We start from the raw sequence: 21,210 nt of genomic DNA, 5'->3' as shown, positions 1-21,210 counted from the left end.
AACCTGACTTGGCATATGTCTACGTCACCTGCGGTGGTTAGGCGCATATAGTGTTCGCAACCTGACTTGGCATATGTCTACGTCACCTGCGGTGGTTAGGCGCATATAGTGTTCGCAACCTGACTTGGCATATGTCTACGTCACTTGCAGTGGTTAGGTGCATATAGTGAGGCATATGTCTACGTCACTTGCGGTGGTTAGGTGCATATAGTGTGCGCAACTTGACTTGGCATATATCTACGTCACTTGCAGTGGTTAGGTGCATATAGTGTGTGCAACCTGACTTGGCATCTGTCTACGTCACTTGCGGTGGTTAGGTGCATATAGTGTGTGCAACCTGACTTGGCATATGTCTACGTCACTTGCGGTGGTTAGGTGCATATAGTGTGTGCAACCTGACTTGGCATCTGTCTACGTCACTTGCGGTGGTTAGGTGCCTATAGTGTGCGCAACCTGACTTGGCATCTGTCTACGTCACTTGCGGTGGTTAGGTGCATATAGTGTGTGCAACCTGACTTGGCATCTGTCTACGTCACTTGCGGTGGTTAGGTGCCTATAGTGTGCGCAACCTGACTTGGCATATGTCTACTTCACTTGCGGTGGTTAGGCGCATATAGTGTTCGCAACCTGACTTGGCATATGTCTACGTCACTTGCGGTGGTTAGGTGCATATAGTGTGTGCAACCTGACTTGGCATCTGTCTACGTCACTTGCGGTGGTTAGGTGCATATAGTGTGCGCAACCTGACTTGGCATCTGTCTACGTCACTTGCGGTGGTTAGGTGCATATAGTGTGCGCAACATGACTTGGCATCTGTCTACGTCACTTGCAGTGGTTAGGTGCATAGTGGGCGCAACCTGACTAGGCATATGTCAACGTGACTTAACTTTAGTGTGCGGAACTTTACTTGGCATCTGTCTATACTCCAATTATCGATAGAAGGTGCCTGGCGGAGCCTCGGTGCGCGGCGACCGAGTTTGGTTTAAAGTACGTATTCTACAAACATTCTATTTCACAAACATGTGGAAACGTAAAACGGAAGGTTATACATTTCCAATAAAAGGTATTTAAATAGTCAGCTATTTCTGCCCATGTGTTAGTTTTTTTTTTTTTTATCTTATTCCGATGAATTATTATACATAGTTATATTATTTGTAAAAAGACGAATTGAACACATTTTAATTTCAATGTGTTCAATCGTTAATTATTCTATCTTTATAGGGAGTAAACGCCAACTGTCAGCGCCTTCATTTACAAAGGGTTTTGGCAATACAGTAATGCACTTCGCCTGTGTTGTAAGAGTTGTAGAGTTGAAGGAGTTTTTTAGTGAAACGTAGGATACCGGTTGATTAATATAACGATCATTGATCTACAGTGTAGCTCACATGGCGCCCGGTCATTTGTAATTTCACGGGTTCTACGACTGATTACTAATCATTTAAATACCTTCAAAAAGTGTTCTATGTAAACGTGTCTAGCGATTCCTAAGTTGTTAAGACATTTTCGATTAAAAAAGTGATAATTGTGTTCTTGTAGCCATCTGGGCAAAACATAATTAATAAAACTTAATGTAATTGTATACATACAACACTTCCCTCTTTAGAACAGTTTTGATTATGCGAAACATAATTAAATATTACATGTACAATGCTTCCCTCTTTGAATTTTTTTTTATTAGGCTTAATTTGATCTTTACTTAATGAAATATTATATATACAACACTCTCCTCTTTACAACTTTTACCTACGACCGTTTTTTAAAGTAGGTAGCCGTGTCAGTTCAGTTCGTAGAATTGAAAAGTTTCACATAACAGCATTGTTTACTTTCATATCAGCATAGCGAGGGCCTAAATCTAATACCACGTATCTTCCAAATATAGGGTTTTGAGATTTATAGTAAAAAAAATTGATTTCATTGTCTCTCACCTAATTCTAAAACCTCATAAGTCTATAAAAATGGGAAATAATTTTAAAAAATGGGAAATGTAGACCTCGTATCTTGCAGTATTGGTAAACCTTCCTTCTAGCAACACGTATCTTGTATTGTTTACAGTGTGCAAAAGGTGGTCAGCTGTGCCGGTCTGTTATTGTTATGCAGTTTCATAGTGAAAAAGTGAATTTCAGTGTTCAAAATGTAGTAAATATAAGATAGAATTAATTCAGTTTTGTATTTATGCAATTAGTTTATTTGTGGCTTTATTACAATTTATGTAATACGTTGTCATAAATCAGTGTTAAGATACGAGGTCTTAGAAGGAGGAATATTCTTACTGTAAAAATACGTTATAACTTGTTATAAAAATTATTGTATTAACTTTTTTGCTAAGGAATAATTTTATACTCAATTTTTTCTGTAATACAATAAAATAGTAATTATAACAATAAAGTTGTTATAATAAAAATGCTTAGTGTTTATTTAGCAATACCTCGTATCTTACAAATTGGTAAATTCTAATAACTCGTATACCCAATTTCAATACCACGTAAGTTAACCCTCCAACTACTGGCACATTTAAAAAAAGTTTACTATAATACCTCGTATCTTACTTTTTTTTACAATAACTCTTGTAAATAATAAATAAACACAAGAAGTGGTTTGTTTTATCAAATTTAATAACTACATTCCTCTAAAGTAATGAGCTGTTTTTCGTAAAACCATAATAATTACAACGTTTTTTTGCTCTCCTGTAAAGTAGGCATTTTCCTCATACGTGGTATTAGACTTAGGCCCTCGATAGTTTAACTCATAAAACACGGGTAACGGACCAATGAGTTTCAAGGATTGACGATTGAGAGAGAAGAAGTAAAATTGTAATGATTCGAACTTCAACTAATCAGCTGTTCAGGCCAATTTAATTGTGAGTAGTGCAATTAATTAGTGTTTGGTACAATGTTTCGTTACATATCTGTCTCTGTCAGTGTAATGAGAGGGAGACGTTATATACGAAAACATAACCTCTCTAGTCTCTAAGAAGTTATGAAATTTATGAGTAGTAAGTTTTAGTAATTAAAACACTGTCGTAGGTAAAGTAGTTTACGCAACTCGCGTAAAAATAGTGTTAACGAAACTCATCGTAGACCTTAAATTTTGTACTCGTGTCGTTAATACTATCTTTACGCTATCGTTGCGTAAACTAATATTATATACGACCGTTTTTAAGTAACCGTTACAGTTTCAGTCCAGTTCTTGGAATTGAAAAGTTTCACATAACAGCATAGTTTTACCATAGACTAAAGAAATTAAAAGAATTAAATTATAATATTTACCAACAGAGTGCAGCACCATTATCTTTTTGCATTTATGACAATAGCTCATTTGAACTAAGCAGTGACAAAAAACTGTGATACGTAATGAGAACTGTCGTGGTAGGATTGTATACAGTTAGGTTTATGTTTTTAATTTCATGAATAATTTGTGATATTTTGCGAACTTTTAATAATTTATTTTTATCTATTGTTTAGGTGAAGTGGTAGAACATTATAGCTATGATAGATGTGTAAATACTATAGTATACCGTAAATTTAAAGAAGCAAATTTTATCAAACTGTGCCCTCCCCCTTGCAAACGCAAAGCTTGAGTACCTGTAACTGCAAAAAGCATTTTTTACTTATATGCCAACCCCGTATGAAGGGCGGATATTCTACTAGTTTATTGTATAAATAATTCAACTTATATAGTAAGAGGTATAATATTTACATAGATCTATATACAATGGCAGATTACAGTAGAACATTGATAAGAAGACTCGCATGGAGATTATTAAATAAGACTTGTTATCATAAGGTTGACTCCTTTTTGGGGTTTGCTTAACATGTGATTAAGGGTAAAATAAATTGAAGGTGATATGAAAATGACACTTGCTATCAAGGGTGCCTTGTTATCGAGGGTCTTCTTATCGAGGTCCCACTGTACAATTATTTGCCACGTACAATGCGGAAGCTTCCGGTCCGGTGCGGTGGTGGGGGGTTCATCCTCCAGAGGTCTCGTAAAAACCCACTTAAGCCTTAATTTGATTATAAGTCAATAATCGTACACCTCCTTACTAAGTTACACGATTCCGTAGTATTATCTAAATTTATGGACAAAATAAATAAACGCATAATAAATATTAATTGAATTAGTATCGTAACTATGTTACTTGTTATTCCCATTCAGTATTAAATAATAAAAATATAGGAAGAAAAGAGTTCAATTTTATGCCATTCTAAATGGGTAGGCCTATAGAGCCATATTAACATTTGTTAAATAGTAATCAATTCATAAATAATGTTTAATTACTGAAGACCATAAAACTTATTTCTTCTATAAATAATTCAACATATATACTTATAGGTCTAATACATTCATAGATCTATATACAATCCCCTTCATATTGGAAACTGGGACAACAAAAGTAACATGTAACAAATTAATGTTAGACCTATTTCAAATGAGGAAATAACTTCCTAATAGAGCTTAAAAAAATAAATAAAATACAAAGTTTCCGAATATAGCCCAATTGTACATGGGGGGTTCTTCCTCCAGCGAAGACCTCGTAAAAAATACCGCATTTAAGTATAAATTTTAGTATTATAAGCCGATAATCGTACACCTCCTTACTAAGTTACGACTCTCTGCTTTTAAATAATCATCCAGGAAATGGCGTTGATCGGTTATGGAGTAAGAGCTAAGAGCCACAAATTTACATTAATTAAAGGATATGTTGCTGTTGCAGAAAAAGAAAGTCAACTAAAATAACGCATCCTGAGCCTAAGCACAGAAAACATACTACTTATAAGTGAGGGCTACACATGAGCTTGAGAATGATTGAGAGTGTATAAGCCAATGATCGTCAGGGCATAGATAAAAGGAGTATATGTCTACTCCTTTTATCTATGGTCAGAGACAGAGTATTAGCCCTACATCTCTCGACTTTTAAAATATTGTATATACCCAGAAGATGAGGAGGACTATTCCTCCGCACCTTCTACCAAAAAAAGAGGAACATTCCTCTAGTTCCTATCGAGAAGATGAAGAGGAATATTCTTCCTCAACTTCTGGGAATATCCTCCTCAATTTGCTCTTGGGAGGTCATGTACCAGCTTCTTCAAAATCAGAGCGAGAGTCTGCAAGTAAAAACTAGAGACACCTAGCGGTAGTTAGACGAACTGTTACGAATACGAACGTCCATGTTGACACCTGGACCTGACACCATGGTTTTACACGGGTAACGGACCAATGAGGTTCAAGGATTGAGGTAGAAGAAGTAGTATTAATTATTGTAATGAACTAATCAGCTGTTAACCAATTTAATTTTTAACGATTGGTGCAATTAGTGATTGGTACATTGAGTCCGGAGTCGCTGCATCACTGTCAGTGGCAATGAGAGGTTATAAACAAAAACATAACCTCTCTTAGAAGTTTTGAGTAGGTAGTGATTATTAGGTTATTAGTAATTAAAAACCGGCCGTAGGTAAAGTAGTAGGCTACACAACTCGCTAAATAGTGTTAAGAGTAAGACAAAGGTAAAGGTAAGACACTCTCTTTATGCAATCGTTGCGTAAACTACAATTTTTTTACTAGGCTTAAATTTGATCTTTACTCAATGAAATAGGGTGACAATTAAGCCTTAGGTCGACTTAATAACTTTAAAAAGAACAGATGTATCACAACCAAATTTGGTACGTCATTAGGGCCTATACTGGTAATAGAGTAAGCTACTTTTTGTGTACAGTACATGGTGATCGGATGTTACCAATGGGGGACGGCCTATTAATAGGAGAGCAAGTTGAAAATCTTGAAGGTAATCATAGGAGGTTATGTATTATGTAGGCTACGGTACACAAAATTAAAGGTCTTGTTGAAACTATAAACAATGCTGCAAACCGGAATCAAATGGACAACCGAGTAAAAAATAGCACCCATTAAAAATAGCAGTTTAAACTAAAATTATAACAATTTGCAAAAACTACCTGTACAGCCACCATTTTAATCTTCCACAAAACTATTTTTATAAATTCAAAACAGATTTTTGAATGTACCGGTAGTGAATTGAAATTTGGTTCATAGATGAATAACACAAAGACAAATTTAAAGAAAAATTATTATTTTCATTCCATGTGTAGGCCTAGGCCTATTTGCAAACTTGTGTAGCCTATATTAAAAATCTTAAAACAAAAATAACATAAAAACGACGACGTAAACAATGCTACTGTGGCAGTTTTATTTATACTGTACACTTTTCTGACGATTAATGGTACAGTTACAAATTTAAGAAAATCGGTTCGTAAATAAGGGAGAAAACTTCATTTTAAGATACTGTATGCATTGATATTTGCGCTCATTGGCTACAATTAAAACTGCTGATTGTTTAGCTAAAAACAGTGACTTTACCCATAGACCACAGAAATTGTTTTGTACACAGAATCTTAAAAAAATTAGTAGGCAATCTCTCTTATATCTATGAACCGATTTTCTTAAACTTGATATCGTTAGAATTGTAATAAAACTGTCTAATAAAACATTGCTACAGTATTTTTGTTTCCCCAAGTAGTTTTTATGTTACAGAAATAGATTATGGCCGCCATTTTGAAACAACACTTGATGATAAAACAATGTTTCCTCAAAATCGGTCTTTGCGTTAGGTATTCATATATGCACTACATTTCATTTCACTACAAAATGCATTTATAAAAAAATAAATTTGTGGAAAAAAGACATCTGTACACACCTTTCGAGTTTTGGACATTTTGTACGTGACGTACAATAATTTGTCTTTGATTCAGAAATAATACCTAAAAAGGTCAGTAGAGAGTTCAGGGGCACCCTGTATATTTCATAAATTTTCAAATATTTACATTAAATAAAAAACACTTCCTTCTCTTCAGCAGCAAACCCAAATACTCGTTGAACGCAATGTTATTTTTAATTGTGAATAAATCAGACATATTATTAGAAAATATCTGAGAACAAATTCAATCAGGTAAATGAGAATTCACTTAGTCTGCACATATTTGCTGCAACAACAGTAGACTCCCTTTTAACTGGACTACACTTGGCGGAAATGACATCGCTTTATCTGGACAATTTTTATCAGCACATCGGTTTAAACGACTAGATCGGCAGGAAGTGGGCTTTACTCGAAACGACTGTTCTCGTGGGAAAGATTTGAGACCAGTGATCACGTGTCTAAATACAATGCATGCGTGTCTATGTACAATGTATTGGTTTGACCGTTGATATGAATAAATAAATAAATGCTCTCCTAAATTTAAGTCAAATACTGTATTTGCTTAAACAGTATGCATTTAAAATGGGCCGTTTTAACAAGTTTTTGGGGACGTCTATTTAACCGGAAAACCCGTTATACGGACTGTCCTCCGTCCCGAGGAGTCCGGATAAGAGGGAGTCTACTGTACTGTTCTCATCAAAATCTGGGTTTGGAATGGTCCAAAATGTTCAAATTCCATAGGCCTTGATAAGTATAAAATACAATTAAAAACTACTTAGAATGAATTTGTAAAGAGTGGTTTGATAATTTAAAGGGCAAATAAGACTCAATTCAAGGGGGTTTTAATTTTATTCAGTTTAATACTGATAGTCACTGCTAAAATTGTATTCTTTAACAACAAAAATAAAGAGTAACGATAGAAATGACTGGTGTGTAGGCCTACTGTACAAAAACAAGCTTTTCTAGTATTTAAAGATTCAAGAAACCTATATTGAGTGGTTGAATTGGTACTCAATGTCATTCTTACTACAGTAGGCTATTGATATAGGGTGGACTATTCCTGTGAAACTACAAGTTTAATTACAGTATCCAAACTACTTAAACGTATTACGTTTGTTTGTTTTGACGAATATTATCGCTTAAAAACACTACAAGCTTTACTGTACCATTTGAACTATTTTTGTATCACAGTTAGACAATAAGTTTGAAATTAGAGTGTTAATAACACTTTTTGGTTAACTATTGCTATTTAACAAAGGAGGAAGACATGTTTTCCAAGTATATAACAATGTAGCCTACACTTTTGCAACTGAACAAAATATCTATCCAAAAAATATTCCTCAGGGTTAGTTATTATTAGTAGCGTAATTAAAATAATACTATTTTAACTAATATTTGGAATCTATGTAAAATTGTATTGCACTACAGCTAAAACAAACATACACATAATATGTCATAGGGTAAATATGTTTTTATTGCAGTATATGTATTATCTTACTATTTTTAGGTTGGTCACACTTTTATTGAAATATTTCAGAAAACTATTCACAAATATACAACAGTTCTGTTTTAGTGTACACAATCATTTGTGTGACACAAACAACGCAGCTTAAAGTATGGACAAGAATAAACTAATACAAGAAATAAGTAAACTGCCAATATTAAAAATAAACTATGTGGAAAGGGAAAAGGTAATTTTGTATTTTCAGTTTGTATATTTTTAATTCCTTATTAACTTCCAAATCACTTGGTGCAAGTCCCATGAATTTATGATTTTGTTGTTGTTAAAGTTATAGGACTTTGAAATTTTGTTAGGGAAAAGGGTCATTTTGAGAAAAAGTCATGTGAAAATTTCAAATACGCATAAAAACCGTTGCTTTTTTATTACTATTTCAAGCAACAGTTTTGGTATCGAAAGAAAGCTTGTAATATCCACTTTTAAGGCAATACAAATTTTTGTCTAAACTCACCATAGTTTTCATGAAAATAATTGTTTTATCGAAGCATGTCGAAAAATTTAATTTTAGAAAAGATACCTTTTATCAACCCTATATTTTTTCTCCATAACGTAATAAAAGGTACCTACCTCTGGACGGGACCGCAACATTTGTGAGATATTTTGCTCTCCTTAAACTGAACTTTATTTTGGTTATCTAAATTTCCGCTAGAATGAAGGGATGTTCTTTTTTTGGACTTAAGCCTGTTTATAAAGTGAATGTTAGAGACCTCTTGTCGTTATGGCGAAATAACATTGAGCAACAAGAGGTACCTTTTCTCAGACCGTGCAGAGGCTAAAAAAATTATTTGTTTCATCCTTTTACAACTTTAATTCAATATTTTAACCAATACCAGCAAGTTCAATGATAAATTAGGTAACTTATAAAAGTTGATAAAAACTCGAGCTTCAATATTTTTTTATCTTCATCCCCTATATTGGTCGTACTGAAACTTTTACTTAGCTGACAAGAGGTACGTTTTCAGTTTCCACACCACATAGGCTATACAAAGTTTATTTTAAGTAGGTTTAGGATTACTAAGAAATATGCTTACAAAAGCTAAAAAATACTTTTCAAGGCAGCATTCAAGGCACAAATTAAATTAATTCATTTTGCAATATAAAACACTGTTTGAAATATTTTGGTGACTTAAATATTTACAGAACAAGATCTATAAAGAGGTGAGGTCATATTTAAAAATACATTGCTCTAAAAGAGTAAAATCAAACTTATAAATACAACAGTTTGGTCCGCTAGGTTTGCGAGATTGGCACAAAACAATCAAGTAATGGAATATCAAAAATCCATTGTCATGAATATTGTAAATATCATGTGGAGGGAAACAAGTAAAGTTACAAAAATACATCAATTTAAAATAGCATTCTAAAGAAAAGTATATCTAGGAATTTGGTGGGGGTTTCCTCGTTGATTACGGTCGCCGGGTTGCCCGTTTAGATATGCACATGCAGAAAAGTGTTTAAAAAAAAAAAAATGCAAAGTGGATTAGGGAGTTGACAGCAACTGTCGGTTTCCATCGATACAGTGATTAAATTTGAGGAAACTTTACTTGCTGACCGGTGTGTTCCAGACTTCCAGGGCTGACATATAGTCTTATACTGTGTTATTGGTTTGACAATCTTTCTCATTCTTTCACACCACACAGAATTCCCTTAATGTCAACCACTGATTCAAACGTTGTGCAAATGTCAAAGACCTCCTCCAAACTCCTCTGTTAACTGGCTATGGACTTCAAGAAACACGACTTTGACCTCATTTCAACTAGATTGCTTAGATTTGAAGGGAACGCGGTGGATACCTTAATTTATGGACAGCCTTTGTATATTTTATTATTCTAGTCAATGTTATTTAGAAAAAGACTTAAACTGTGATCTGATGGTGTAACAATATTCAACTTTATCAACAAATGGCCCTGATTTGATTTGTTGGCTAACTTGAGTCTTTTGGCACTTTGTTTATAAAATATTTAAAGCTTGGCGGTTCAGAAATAACACAATTCAATAGTCATTACCACTCATATCTTAGCTAAAGTGGTCCAAATGAAGTTTTGCACTGCTCACACCTAGTTGAAGTTGCCATGTAAATCTATGATTTTACAATATTTTTAAGTAATAAACTAAATCAAATGTAGTCTTTTAAGACAAAAAAAGTGTTCAACTTTATTAGAATGTTTCTTACTGTTTTTATATATTATTCAAACAAGGTTATTACTGGTTGTATAAAATGTTCTAAATGGTATTAAATTCATTTGATATTCTTAAGCTTTAGTCAAAAGAGGTAAAGTTTTATCACATTATGGATGTAGCAGACTACTTAGTTTTTAAAGTAGGCTAGTTGCAGATATTAGCAGTGAAAAGACTAAAGAGTATAACTTCATAAAATCAATATTAACACTATTGTGATCTGCATGATTGTGAACAATGATACATAATTAAAATGAGTCAACCTTAGGTGGTGCAAAAGTCCATGAAAATTGAAGTGACTGATGGCACAAAAAACATACTACTATAACCCAGAATGCCAACCGGATGGTAAAAAGCATTAAGTGTTTTGAGAGAGCTTTGCCTGTTAATTCGTAGGCAGCGCCACCAGCGTTGCTATGCATGCGGTTGGCATTCTGGGTTATAGTAGTATGTTTTCTGTGCCGATGGCCAAATAAAAACTTATTCTGCATTTTACAAACTTACTTATCATAAACTTCCAGATTCTTATATATAACCAGTTTGAAATTCAATGTTAGGTTAGTTGCTGTAATCACTCACATTAATCATGGTAAAATAAAGGAATATAAAATCTCAAATCCAAGTTCAAATTTTGTTAAACACAATATAGAACGTACAGTCTAAATCTGGGTATAAATCTGTATATACGTACTGTATATAGCTATATATGCATACTGTATATAGCTGTATATGCTTAGCTGGGTAGCTCAGTGGTTTTAATCAAAAGATCATCCGATCCTAAGAAAAGTGTGAAGTTTTATGATGGTTTGAAACTGAACCCAGCTGTCCTTGATCACTAAGCTCAACGCGTTCGCTGCGGCCCATCAATGGCGGGCGTATCCCGGGTGCGGCACAGCATCGAGCAAGCCCGATTGCCGGGCGATTGGCTTACAAATTTCGGTCTGACGAATAGCAAATAATGTGTGGTGATGTACTGCGTTACGACAAGTCAACGTAGTTCGCTAAAACAGCCACAGATAGCAGCACTGCTTAGAACATAGCCGGTCCCATTGTACTGCCAATTGGAGGGAGAAAGACAATACAACAAGTATATTCCTAAGCTTGCCAAAGGGGATTTTGCGGGAAAATTTACTACCAACCTACACCACAACAAACATCATGTCACACACTACACGCTAACGTGGTATAGCTTCGACCGAAGCTAGGCTCGCATTGAGCAGCAGATTGATGCACTGCAGTGCGGGTTTTGGGTCAGTAATGACCCGGCCGCGTGAGGGTTGCGATCGCCGTACGTGTTAATAAATGGTCCTGGCTAATGAAAAATACACACCTAGGTGGCGTCCCCATCTTATTCGATGATGATAATAAAATTAATGTTATTTACTTTGTTTTGAATCAGTTCTAAATTTAAAATTGACTTTCAAAAGTCTTAATGCCATAATAGAAGCAACGTTAAGAGCATCTTGTACAATCAACATCCGTGATAATTTCCCACAATTTCGGCAACATTTGTGATTATCACCATTGATTATGGTAACTACTTTTAAGATATCTCATGATCGAGGCAACAACCGAGATAATCGTTAGCAATCACAGCAAAAATTAGATAATTTCTTACGATCCTGGCAACTTGCGTTTTTTTTTACTAAAACCTCAACATTATGGGCTGCTATCAATAGCAAATGATTCCAAATCTAAATTTTCCTCATCCGATACAAAATGTTTGTATAAACACAGACTTTTTGTAGCAGGTCATAAGAATTCACATACAATTTCCTATTTTCCCGATTTTAGGTCGGCTGGACACCCATTATTGACTTCACAAAATTTTGATTCAATATCATGTGTTCGATTGAGGCCATTGCAAGTGTGTCTACGCTTGCAATTTTAAAATTGACAAATAAATATACATAATGCTCAGCCACAGCTTATGAAGTACGACAAAAATGTGTTCCACACGTGCCTAAGACCAGCTCAACAATAGTAATATTAAGTGTCACAGTCGAAGCCATGCTTAAAAAATATCTAAAATGTTGTCTATTAAAATCTGTAAATAAATTATCTACAGCTAAGTATGAAATACAAAATACACTATTGCTATTTATTTACAAACAAAATTCACTTATTTTACTTGTCATAAAATGTTAATAATATCTTTAACTGTAATACATAATATTCAATATCAAGATTTCATCCATAAAACTTTAGAAAATTACTAAACTAAGGCACATAACTTTACAGTATAAAACATTCTTATAAGTACTGCGATAGGAATGACTTTAAGTAAAAAATGTTTTTTTTTTAACCTGATAAAATAGTTTTGTTCAATTAACAATGTATATTTCATCACATGTGATGCTTTAAACAAACAGAATATAGCAATCAATTTATTTTAAAGCAAACCAAAAAAACTAGGATTAAGTAGAATGCTTTGACAGAGTAGGCGCTTATTCTTATAAGTACCGGTACTCTTGGTTCTTCGAGAATATTAAACCTCCAAACATTTCACCACATAAAAAAATAAATCTCTTTAAAAAATCAATAAACTACATAGGCCTAGTAATATATCCTTTGACAAACACAATTTCAAGATAATTAAGTCTTTCTTACCGAGGGTAAAATTGTCAGATCATTCATAAAAAAATAAAAATAGATGATATAAAATTCTCAACACTACAGCAAATCTAACAGTGTAGCTAACGCCATGTACAAAATCACAGATAAAGTATAAATAAAGTAACAATGTAGATATTGAATTGTAAGGTTAATTGAATGGCTAGTAGACTAAGTGTGAACAAATCGGTTTGATCTCGACTCAACAAAGATCTTGCAGACTCACAGAGATTACACAGTAACAATAAGATTTCGTTCATTTTCACCATCTGAATAATTGATCCACAAGGTATGAAAGAGAACAATTAATGAGTAATAAAACTAACCAAACTATACATTATAATTGCACTTATCACATTATTGTAGATAATTCTAGCCTTCTATTTTATGACCATTTTCTTTTCAAACCACAAAACTGAGTTTTGTAATTGGTCAAACTCAATATGGAAGAGATTGGGGCAATTAGAGTCAGACATTTTTGTTTCTCCTACCAAACAACCAAACAACTTCTCCGAATAGTATATAAATACAGATTTCTCTATCCGAAAGTCTGGTCAAAATTCACGAAATACCTTAGAATAAGCGGACCAACGAATCAGCATGTCAAATGATAAGAAGAGGAGATTCGCTTGGTTCAGCAACACAATGGTGACTTTGCTGTCTCGGCATGAGCTACGTGGTCTTGGGCTGAGATAGTGGTTGTACCGTAACCTCTACCACTGTTAGGCTCAGGCCGATCATTGGAGTCGTACACCCTTAGGCTAGTCACTAAGGAGTCTTTACTGAGGTTGATCAAACCCATAGCAGTGTTAAGAAACACATCTTCTATTCCTAAAAGAACATCAAAATCAATATTAATATGAGGAAAACAAAATTTATGAGAGTAGCAAGGGCAGAAGATGGAAATAATGACAATCTTCTAAAAATTAACAGCCACAAATTCCAAAGAGTTAATAATTTCAGATATCTAGGTGTTGTACTATTTGGTATAAATACAGAAGACATATAAATTCAGAAAAGGGTAAATGTAGCAAATAAAAGTTGGTATGCACGTGGAAAACTAATTAATTCAAAGCTGTTATCGAGGAAAACAAAAATTAGAATCTACAAAACAATAATTAGACCAGTACTTTTATATGGAGGGGAAAATTGGATCCTGAGCAAAAACACGGAAAAGAAGAATATAGCCTTTGAGATTAAAGTTCTAAGAGCTATATATGGTCCAGTGTGTGAAGGTGGAGTATGTAGAATCCGCCACAACCAAGAGTTAAAAAAATCATTCCGAGACCCTGATATTGTAGGAGAGGCCAAAAGTAGAAGGCTAAGGTAGGTTGGCCATATCTTGAGGAGAAATGAAGAGAGCTTGTTGAAGAAGGTACTAAGGAGAGATACGAGGGGAAGGAGACCTAAGGCCTAGAGAGACTAGTAGTACCAGCTTGAGTACAAGTGGTCATTGCAGTTAACAGTATGAGGAGATTATGTGTACATTGCAAAGAGAGGGAAGAAACATCATCAGATTCTGACAATGTAGAAGATATATAAACCATTGCTTTCTCTGGTTCTTAGGCACTTATCCTGTATGGTTGATTACATAAATTGTCAGAAATAAAAGTAAAGGTTGAACATGGTTAATAAGTTACTGTAAGTCTACTATATTTAGGTTCTGCTGATTTGAGACAAACAGTAACATTATTCCTTCAGAATCATGTTATGCATTGATCAGCGACCTTGTTGGGTTTCATCACTCTTTGTCAGCTAATTAGAACTTCTTTACATTCTTAAAAACATTCAAGTACACATTGCACCCTTTTTTTTATGTCCGACCTTCACATCCTAGGACCCTATAGCCCAGAACCGTTTTACACATTACTTTAGGTTAGTCCTAGAGGGCGTTATATAACTTAGATAAAGGTGATAGCCATAGGTGATTGGCGGGATTTGAACCCAGGACCTCAGACTCTGAAGCCCTGCGCTCTCTCACCAGACCAGCTCGCTCCCTGCCATGTACCCTTAGTAAGACGTTACTACTAAGCAATTTCTGGTAGGCCAACTTATTTATCTACAACTTAAAAGAACTTCACAATACCTAGATCATTAAGTGCTGACACCTCAAAGTACGTTCCTCCAATAGACTGAGAATACTGCATGGCTTCTTCCTTTGTTACTTTACGTTGATGTTCCAAGTCTGTTTTGTTGCCTACAATACACAGAACCAATGGCTCGTCCACATTCCTTTGGAGTTCTGAAAAATGTAAAACATATATTTGATAACTTAATATCTCATAGGCCTACAGTTAACAGCATAGGCTAAGAGAGTGTTGCTAGTGTTGCTAGACTAAGAGAGACTTCCGGTTGAAATGGCGGTGGATGAAGTTGACGAGAACTGTGCTAGCTGTGATAAATTTGTTAAAAAGCGGGTTAAAGCGTTGTTGTGTGAGGGATTCTGTAAAAAGTGGTTTCACGCAAAATGTATCAACCTAGAAGACAAGAAATATCGTATGATAAGTGAGTTAGAAGATTCAGTGATGTGGATGTGTGATGGATGCACAACCAGGTTAGCTAAGATAAGAACACTTGACTTGAGTACAGAGGAACTGATTAACATAAATATTTTAATGAATAAACTCATTATTACTATGGAAGAATTGACGAAGGATAATGAATCCCTTAATATTAGGTTAAATGCTATTGAGGAAGCTGAAGTTAGGTTAAGGCAAAATGTGACATGCAGACAGCCAGAAGTTTTGACAAGATTGGAAAAAAATGGGGAAGAAGAAGTCTTGAGTCCTGAAGACACACCGAATGGACACACCGAATCTGATGTCAGTGGGAAATCGACTATTGAATCTGAAAATCGAAACAAAAACAGTGATGAGGGAGAGGAAGAGGAAGAAGGCTCTGGAAATCAAAATGGCGAGCTACCTCAACCTAGTACTAGTGGAAAAGAGATCTCGTGCACATTGGTTAGTGTTAGTGAAACTCAACATCTTGAAGCTGCTGTTAACCTAAATTGCAACAAAGGCGACAATCACGAAGAGAACACTAATAAGTGGCAGAAAGTGTCTGCCCATAAACGAGGACGTGGAAATACCTCTGGCATTGAAAATAACCACGACGTCCCTAGCCCTAGCCTGAGGTCAAAGAATGCCCATCTGAAGTCAGGCAAGGAACAAAACAAATCATACAGGGAAGCTGTGATTAAGGGAAGAAAATCTAATCCTGCTAGACAATCTAGGCCCATCATTGGCACTAGTGAGTCTAAGGAAAGTGCAATCTTGAGTGGCGAGAAAAAGGCCTGGTTTCACTTAAGTAAGGTTAAGGCTGGTACAACGGCTGAAGACGTAAGTAAATATATTCATGATTCTTTTCCTAATGTAGATTGCATTGTTGAAAAGCTAGAAACCAAGGGACTACTAAACTGTAGCTTTAAACTTGGAGTTGGTTTTGAACATCGAGACAAACTTCAGGATGGTTCGATGTGGCCTAAGTACGTTACACTGAAACGTTTTTTGTTCAAGAGACCAACCAACAATCACAGACCACTGCAATAACGGAAGGTAATAAGCAGTACTCTAGTCCACACGTTAGTTGCCATAGTTATTCTGAAGATAGGCCTAAGCTTGGGATAGTTCTCATGAATGTCCAATGCATGAGAACAAAGTTCAACTTGATCTCCAACTTTGAAAGTGAGCATATGCCTGCTGTACTAGGAATAAGTGAACATTGGCTAGATTCTGTTGAAATAGACTATTATAAAACCATTGGTAATTTAGTGTATGATAATGGTTTTTTCAGAACTCAACACAAGAATAGTGGTGTATCTCTTTACTTGCATAATGAATTAAATTTTGAACTGCTTAATTTAAATGTCTATTGCTCAGAAATGAACATTGAACTTTGCGGAGTTACACTCATTGATTTCAATATTTCAATTATCTCTGTGTATCGCCCTCCAGCCGGAGACTATGACAGTCCTTTTGGATTTAAATTTTTTTAAGTGTAGCCACTACTGTTGTTTTAAGATAGTCAAGAAGTTTTATTCATTAGTACACAAATTGTAAATGTTATAAATATCAAAATGAAAGGTAATTAATTTGGCTGTGCTAATGGGGTAAAACTTAGAGGATACAAAAATGTTATGAATACCGTGCAACAAAAAAGCAAAGATCCTAAAGCATATTCCTAAAACCTCCTAATCTAATTATGTTCGTCTTTGGACTCAGTTTTAATTGACATCTCTTTTGTGGTATTATTTGTGTAGGCAATACTAATTGTTTTTTATAAGTTCAGTGCGAATTGAAACTGAGTCTGCACTTAACTAACTCCGTTTGGTTAGAGTCATCTGTTATCATAAATATTTCATGTCTGTATGTGTGTGTGTGTGTGTGTGTGTTCCCTAAAAATTGACTGTGAGTAGGTTAGACAAATCTTCCATGTGCTGCCTGATGATTGCTCCATATAGGAGGTGAAACAAATTGTGTATGCAATTTAAATGCCTAATAAACTGTTTTTAAAGCATTTAAGATCATAGTTCCTGATTCCAATTTTATGTGGTTCTAAAAGTAGAAATTCATGATTTACGCTGTCAAATGCTTTTGTTAAATCCAGTAACACTTACAAAATACTCACCCTTTAAATGCGGGTAAAAATCTTAGAACAGCATTAATAGCAGACTTTCCTTGTCCTCCTCTAGAATAGTATTTTTACTTCTAAGAAGGAAGTTAATTGATTGCAAAAAATGTTCTTTAAATTATTATATTGCCGATGGTAGAGAAATTTGTCTGTAATAATTTATATTTGTTGGGCCGATTATTTTGTAGATTGGCATTGTTTAACAGTTGGTCGATGCTTCAAGATGTTAAAAATAACTACCTACTTACTCACGTTGTGAATACATTTGCTCAAAAATGGATTAACGTTCAAACTAGGCTATTTTTAATTTGTTTATTAGGTGAAACTTACAATAAAAAATTATTAGGCCTAGACTACTTCATATTACAGAATTAAGCCTACATCACACATTTTATAATCTGCTTACCTTTGACCCAGGATTTGATTGATGTAAACGTGTAGTAATGTGTAATGTCAAAAACTAAAATGGCTGCATTGGCATTACGATAATACATTGGAGCCATGGATCGGAACCTTTCTTGCCCGGCTGTGTCCCAAACCTGTAAAAACAAAAATCAACATGACAAATCATTGACACTGTCAATAACAGCCTGTACGCTTCAGTGACAAAGTAGGTATAATAATTAGAAGTAGGTAGCCTACAATAATTAAAAGTAGGTACAATAAGTTTTACAACACAGTAGGCCTAAACATTAACTACTAATCCTGCATTTGACCAGGCTAGATTGTGCCACTGTTTAAGAAAGAGCCCTTAATTAATTTTTGCTGTAGTCAATTTATATACAGGACAATACTATATCCTGTCCTGGTACATATCAGCCTGGTATTTCATTTCATTATGTAGTTTAAGCCTAGTATTAAGACCCAGGCTGGTTGCAAACCCATTTTATTCCTTGCAGGAGTTTTTCATAACAAATCATAACTCAATAAAGTAAAAAAAATAATTTAAAGAAGAGATTAATAAAATATATCCCTGCCTACAGGTATGAGTGTGGTTTTTGAGTTTTGTGCTTTTTTCCTGTTTTGTAAATTTTTACATTTTTCCTCCGCATGTTTTACAGTTTTTTATTTATCTAGGCCTATTTATTTTGCATGGTGTGCTTTATGATGGACTTAAGCTTGTGAGTCAAGAGGAATGGCAACTCTTTTTTGTTAGTATTAGTGACTAACTATTGTAAACAACACTGAACAGCTCGATAAATCTTGAATCTTGGAAAATTGTTAAATTATTTTACTTGCACAGTATTACTAAACAGATCAATGGAAGTAAAATATTCTTATTCTTATGTTAACTTATTCAGAATAAAATATTTTTAAGTTTAAATGTCCCAAACATTACACTAAGCTCCACTATTATCCAAATGTAAATCTATCACAATATTAGTTTAAGTAGATCCAAGTGTACACTACTAGCTTATTTGTACACTAATTTTCTTATGACCATAAATTTGGGGAATATTTTTTGGTTAATTGATTGTTTACCTGTAATTTTATCCTTGTGTCTTCAATATTTATCTTACAAGTGAAGAACGATGCCCCAATAGTAGGACTTATATGATGGCTGAACATCTTCCCAATGTACCGAACAACCATGCTAGTTTTGCCAACACCTAAAAAAATGTAAATGAATTGGTTGGAAATATAAGCTATAGGAAATATGTAATTTTTAAGTAATAAGCCTTGGAAATAAGTCAAGTAACTAAGTAAGTCACCTTATTGACATCCGTTTTCGACACTCTTGAGGTGTAGGCCTATTTGTCAAGCCCAAAGACAAGAAATTGTTGCTCCTAGGAGGTTTTCATAAAGTCTTTAAAATATATAGGCCTAGCCTACAGACAAAAAACTAACACAAACATTTTTACAAAAAATACTGTATGGGACAGGGACAACTAATTACTACTCGGAATACAGCACCTACACCCTAGCCAGCAATGATTAACCATCAATTTCATATAAAACAAAGAGGTTAGCGGCCTCTTTAAACCTAGCATTTGCTCGTCCACATAGGCTATGGACCAATGTGTGTAACGTAACTCAGCAAAGCAAGGGGCGAGCCGGTACAGTGCAAAGGGGAACTGTACTTATTAAAAGTAGCAGCAGCAACCAGGACCCGAACCCACGACATCGCTGCCTTGGTCCCAATCTTTCCCTTACCTAAGGTGGCAACCCTGCAATGACTCGTGAACTTTGATTTGGTTTTTAACATTTAGTTTGAACATTTTAATTAGCCTAGGTTAGGCTATTTTCAATTAAACTTATGCTGTAGGCCCCTAAACAGAAATGTTGCTTTTGGTAAACATGTAGAACCAGTGGGCTTTCACTAATCAAAGGCATATTCAAGGCCTGAATTATTGTTTGTTGTTTTTACAGCTTAAAAATTTGAAGAGTTTATAACATAAATAAAACCGAGGTTTAAACATCAAGTATGATTCCTACTTATCATCTAAAATTGTAGTCTTATAATGAACTATTCAGCGAAATAGCATGTAATACAAGCAAACATTTTTACATAAATTAAGAGTCGTATAATCTGTAAAATAACTCTCAAATTGTTAGCATAACTCCATTGTTTTAAGTTACATAACCCTAAACAATTAAGTACCTTGAGATCCCAAAACCACGACTTTTCCTTCTATTGTCTTCATTGCTTCTTCCTCAATTACTTCAATAAAGATTTAAATTAAAATCCATACATCACTGGTTTGAAATTTGTTATATTGCAAACAATAATTGTATTTATATTGAAATGAATTTACATAACAAACTTAACCTAAGCGTTGTTGACAGATACTCAACCAACCAACAAGACATAGATAGATAAAGTAGGGACAACAAACAAATAAAACAAAACAATTACAATTTGGGTAGATTTTTGATGCAATAACATCACAGCTGACAGCTGTTGTACTTACTTTCTACTGTAGTAGGTTGTCTTAAATTTTTACCATGAAACACTTGATGTAACCATCGCAGCTACCAATGGTTTATTGTAGAACCATCGCAACGAGTACAATAGTACCACGGCCACCTTTAACTACAGGCCGCGGCCTGGTAGAATTGACAACGTCACAAGTGGTGTTGTTTAGTGACAGACGTCCCATAAGATAACATGGCAGACAGGTGACATCAGCTCATTAATTCGCACTTAATTGATTTAAATTTATGAACATAAATTTATCAAAATATTGAAAATAGAACATACAGAATTGAAAACCGAAACAATATGAATTAAAAATCTATATCTGTACAATCAATATTGTCATAGCCCAGTAACCAATCTTTCGTAAATACTGAAATACCATTAGCTGCTTCCAAACAAAACAGCTGTTACAACGCCACTTGCGATGTTGCCACTTCGAAGGCCACGGCCTGGATTTAAAGGCGGCCGTGACAGTACCCACTTCCTCCACCTCCATCTTAACATGACTTAATTATTAAACGTTTATTCCCCTACCTAATAGTTGAAAGTGTCTTTCTAGGAAGGAAAGAGATAATTTTCAGGTTATTTAAATTCATTATTTTAATGGACGGAGTGAGCGAAGCGAGCTAAGCTCTTATA

The 21,210-nt window shown here is 34.6% G+C and overlaps 1 protein-coding gene across 1 annotated transcript; it reads right to left on the bottom strand.

The window, feature by feature from the left end:
- Positions 1-7,550: 7,550 nt before the first annotated feature.
- LOC128998694 (ras-related protein Rab-31-like) lies at positions 7,551-20,439 on the bottom strand. Its single transcript, XM_054424939.1, has 5 exons — positions 20,254-20,439; positions 19,134-19,261; positions 18,058-18,190; positions 15,106-15,261; positions 7,551-13,850 (listed from the first exon to the last, which is right to left on the bottom strand). The coding sequence occupies exons 1-5, from the start codon at positions 20,294-20,296 to the stop codon at positions 13,654-13,656; spliced, it is 657 nt and encodes a 218-aa protein (XP_054280914.1). The 5' UTR covers positions 20,297-20,439; the 3' UTR covers positions 7,551-13,653.
- Between the last annotated feature and the right edge of the window lie 771 nt (positions 20,440-21,210).

Source organism: Macrosteles quadrilineatus, unplaced genomic scaffold (genome assembly GCF_028750875.1).
Source record: "Macrosteles quadrilineatus isolate MER2022 unplaced genomic scaffold, UCM_ALF_1.0 Scaffold_7__1_contigs__length_78375512, whole genome shotgun sequence".
NCBI lineage: Eukaryota > Metazoa > Arthropoda > Insecta > Hemiptera > Cicadellidae > Macrosteles > Macrosteles quadrilineatus.
This window is presented reverse-complemented; position numbering and strand designations above follow the sequence as displayed.

Bases quoted from the DNA above. Each gene is read 5' to 3' on its own strand.
- LOC128998694 (XM_054424939.1), bottom strand. From the start codon at position 20,296: ATGAAGACAATAGAAGGAAAAGTCGTGGTTTTGGGATCTCAAG. The intron at 19,262-20,253 runs GTACTTAATTGT...ACATTTTTTTAG, and splicing joins CGTGGTTTTGGGATCTCAAG to GTGTTGGCAAAACTAGCATG. The intron at 15,262-18,057 runs GTAAGCAGATTA...TACATTTTTCAG, and splicing joins AATCAAATCCTGGGTCAAAG to AACTCCAAAGGAATGTGGAC.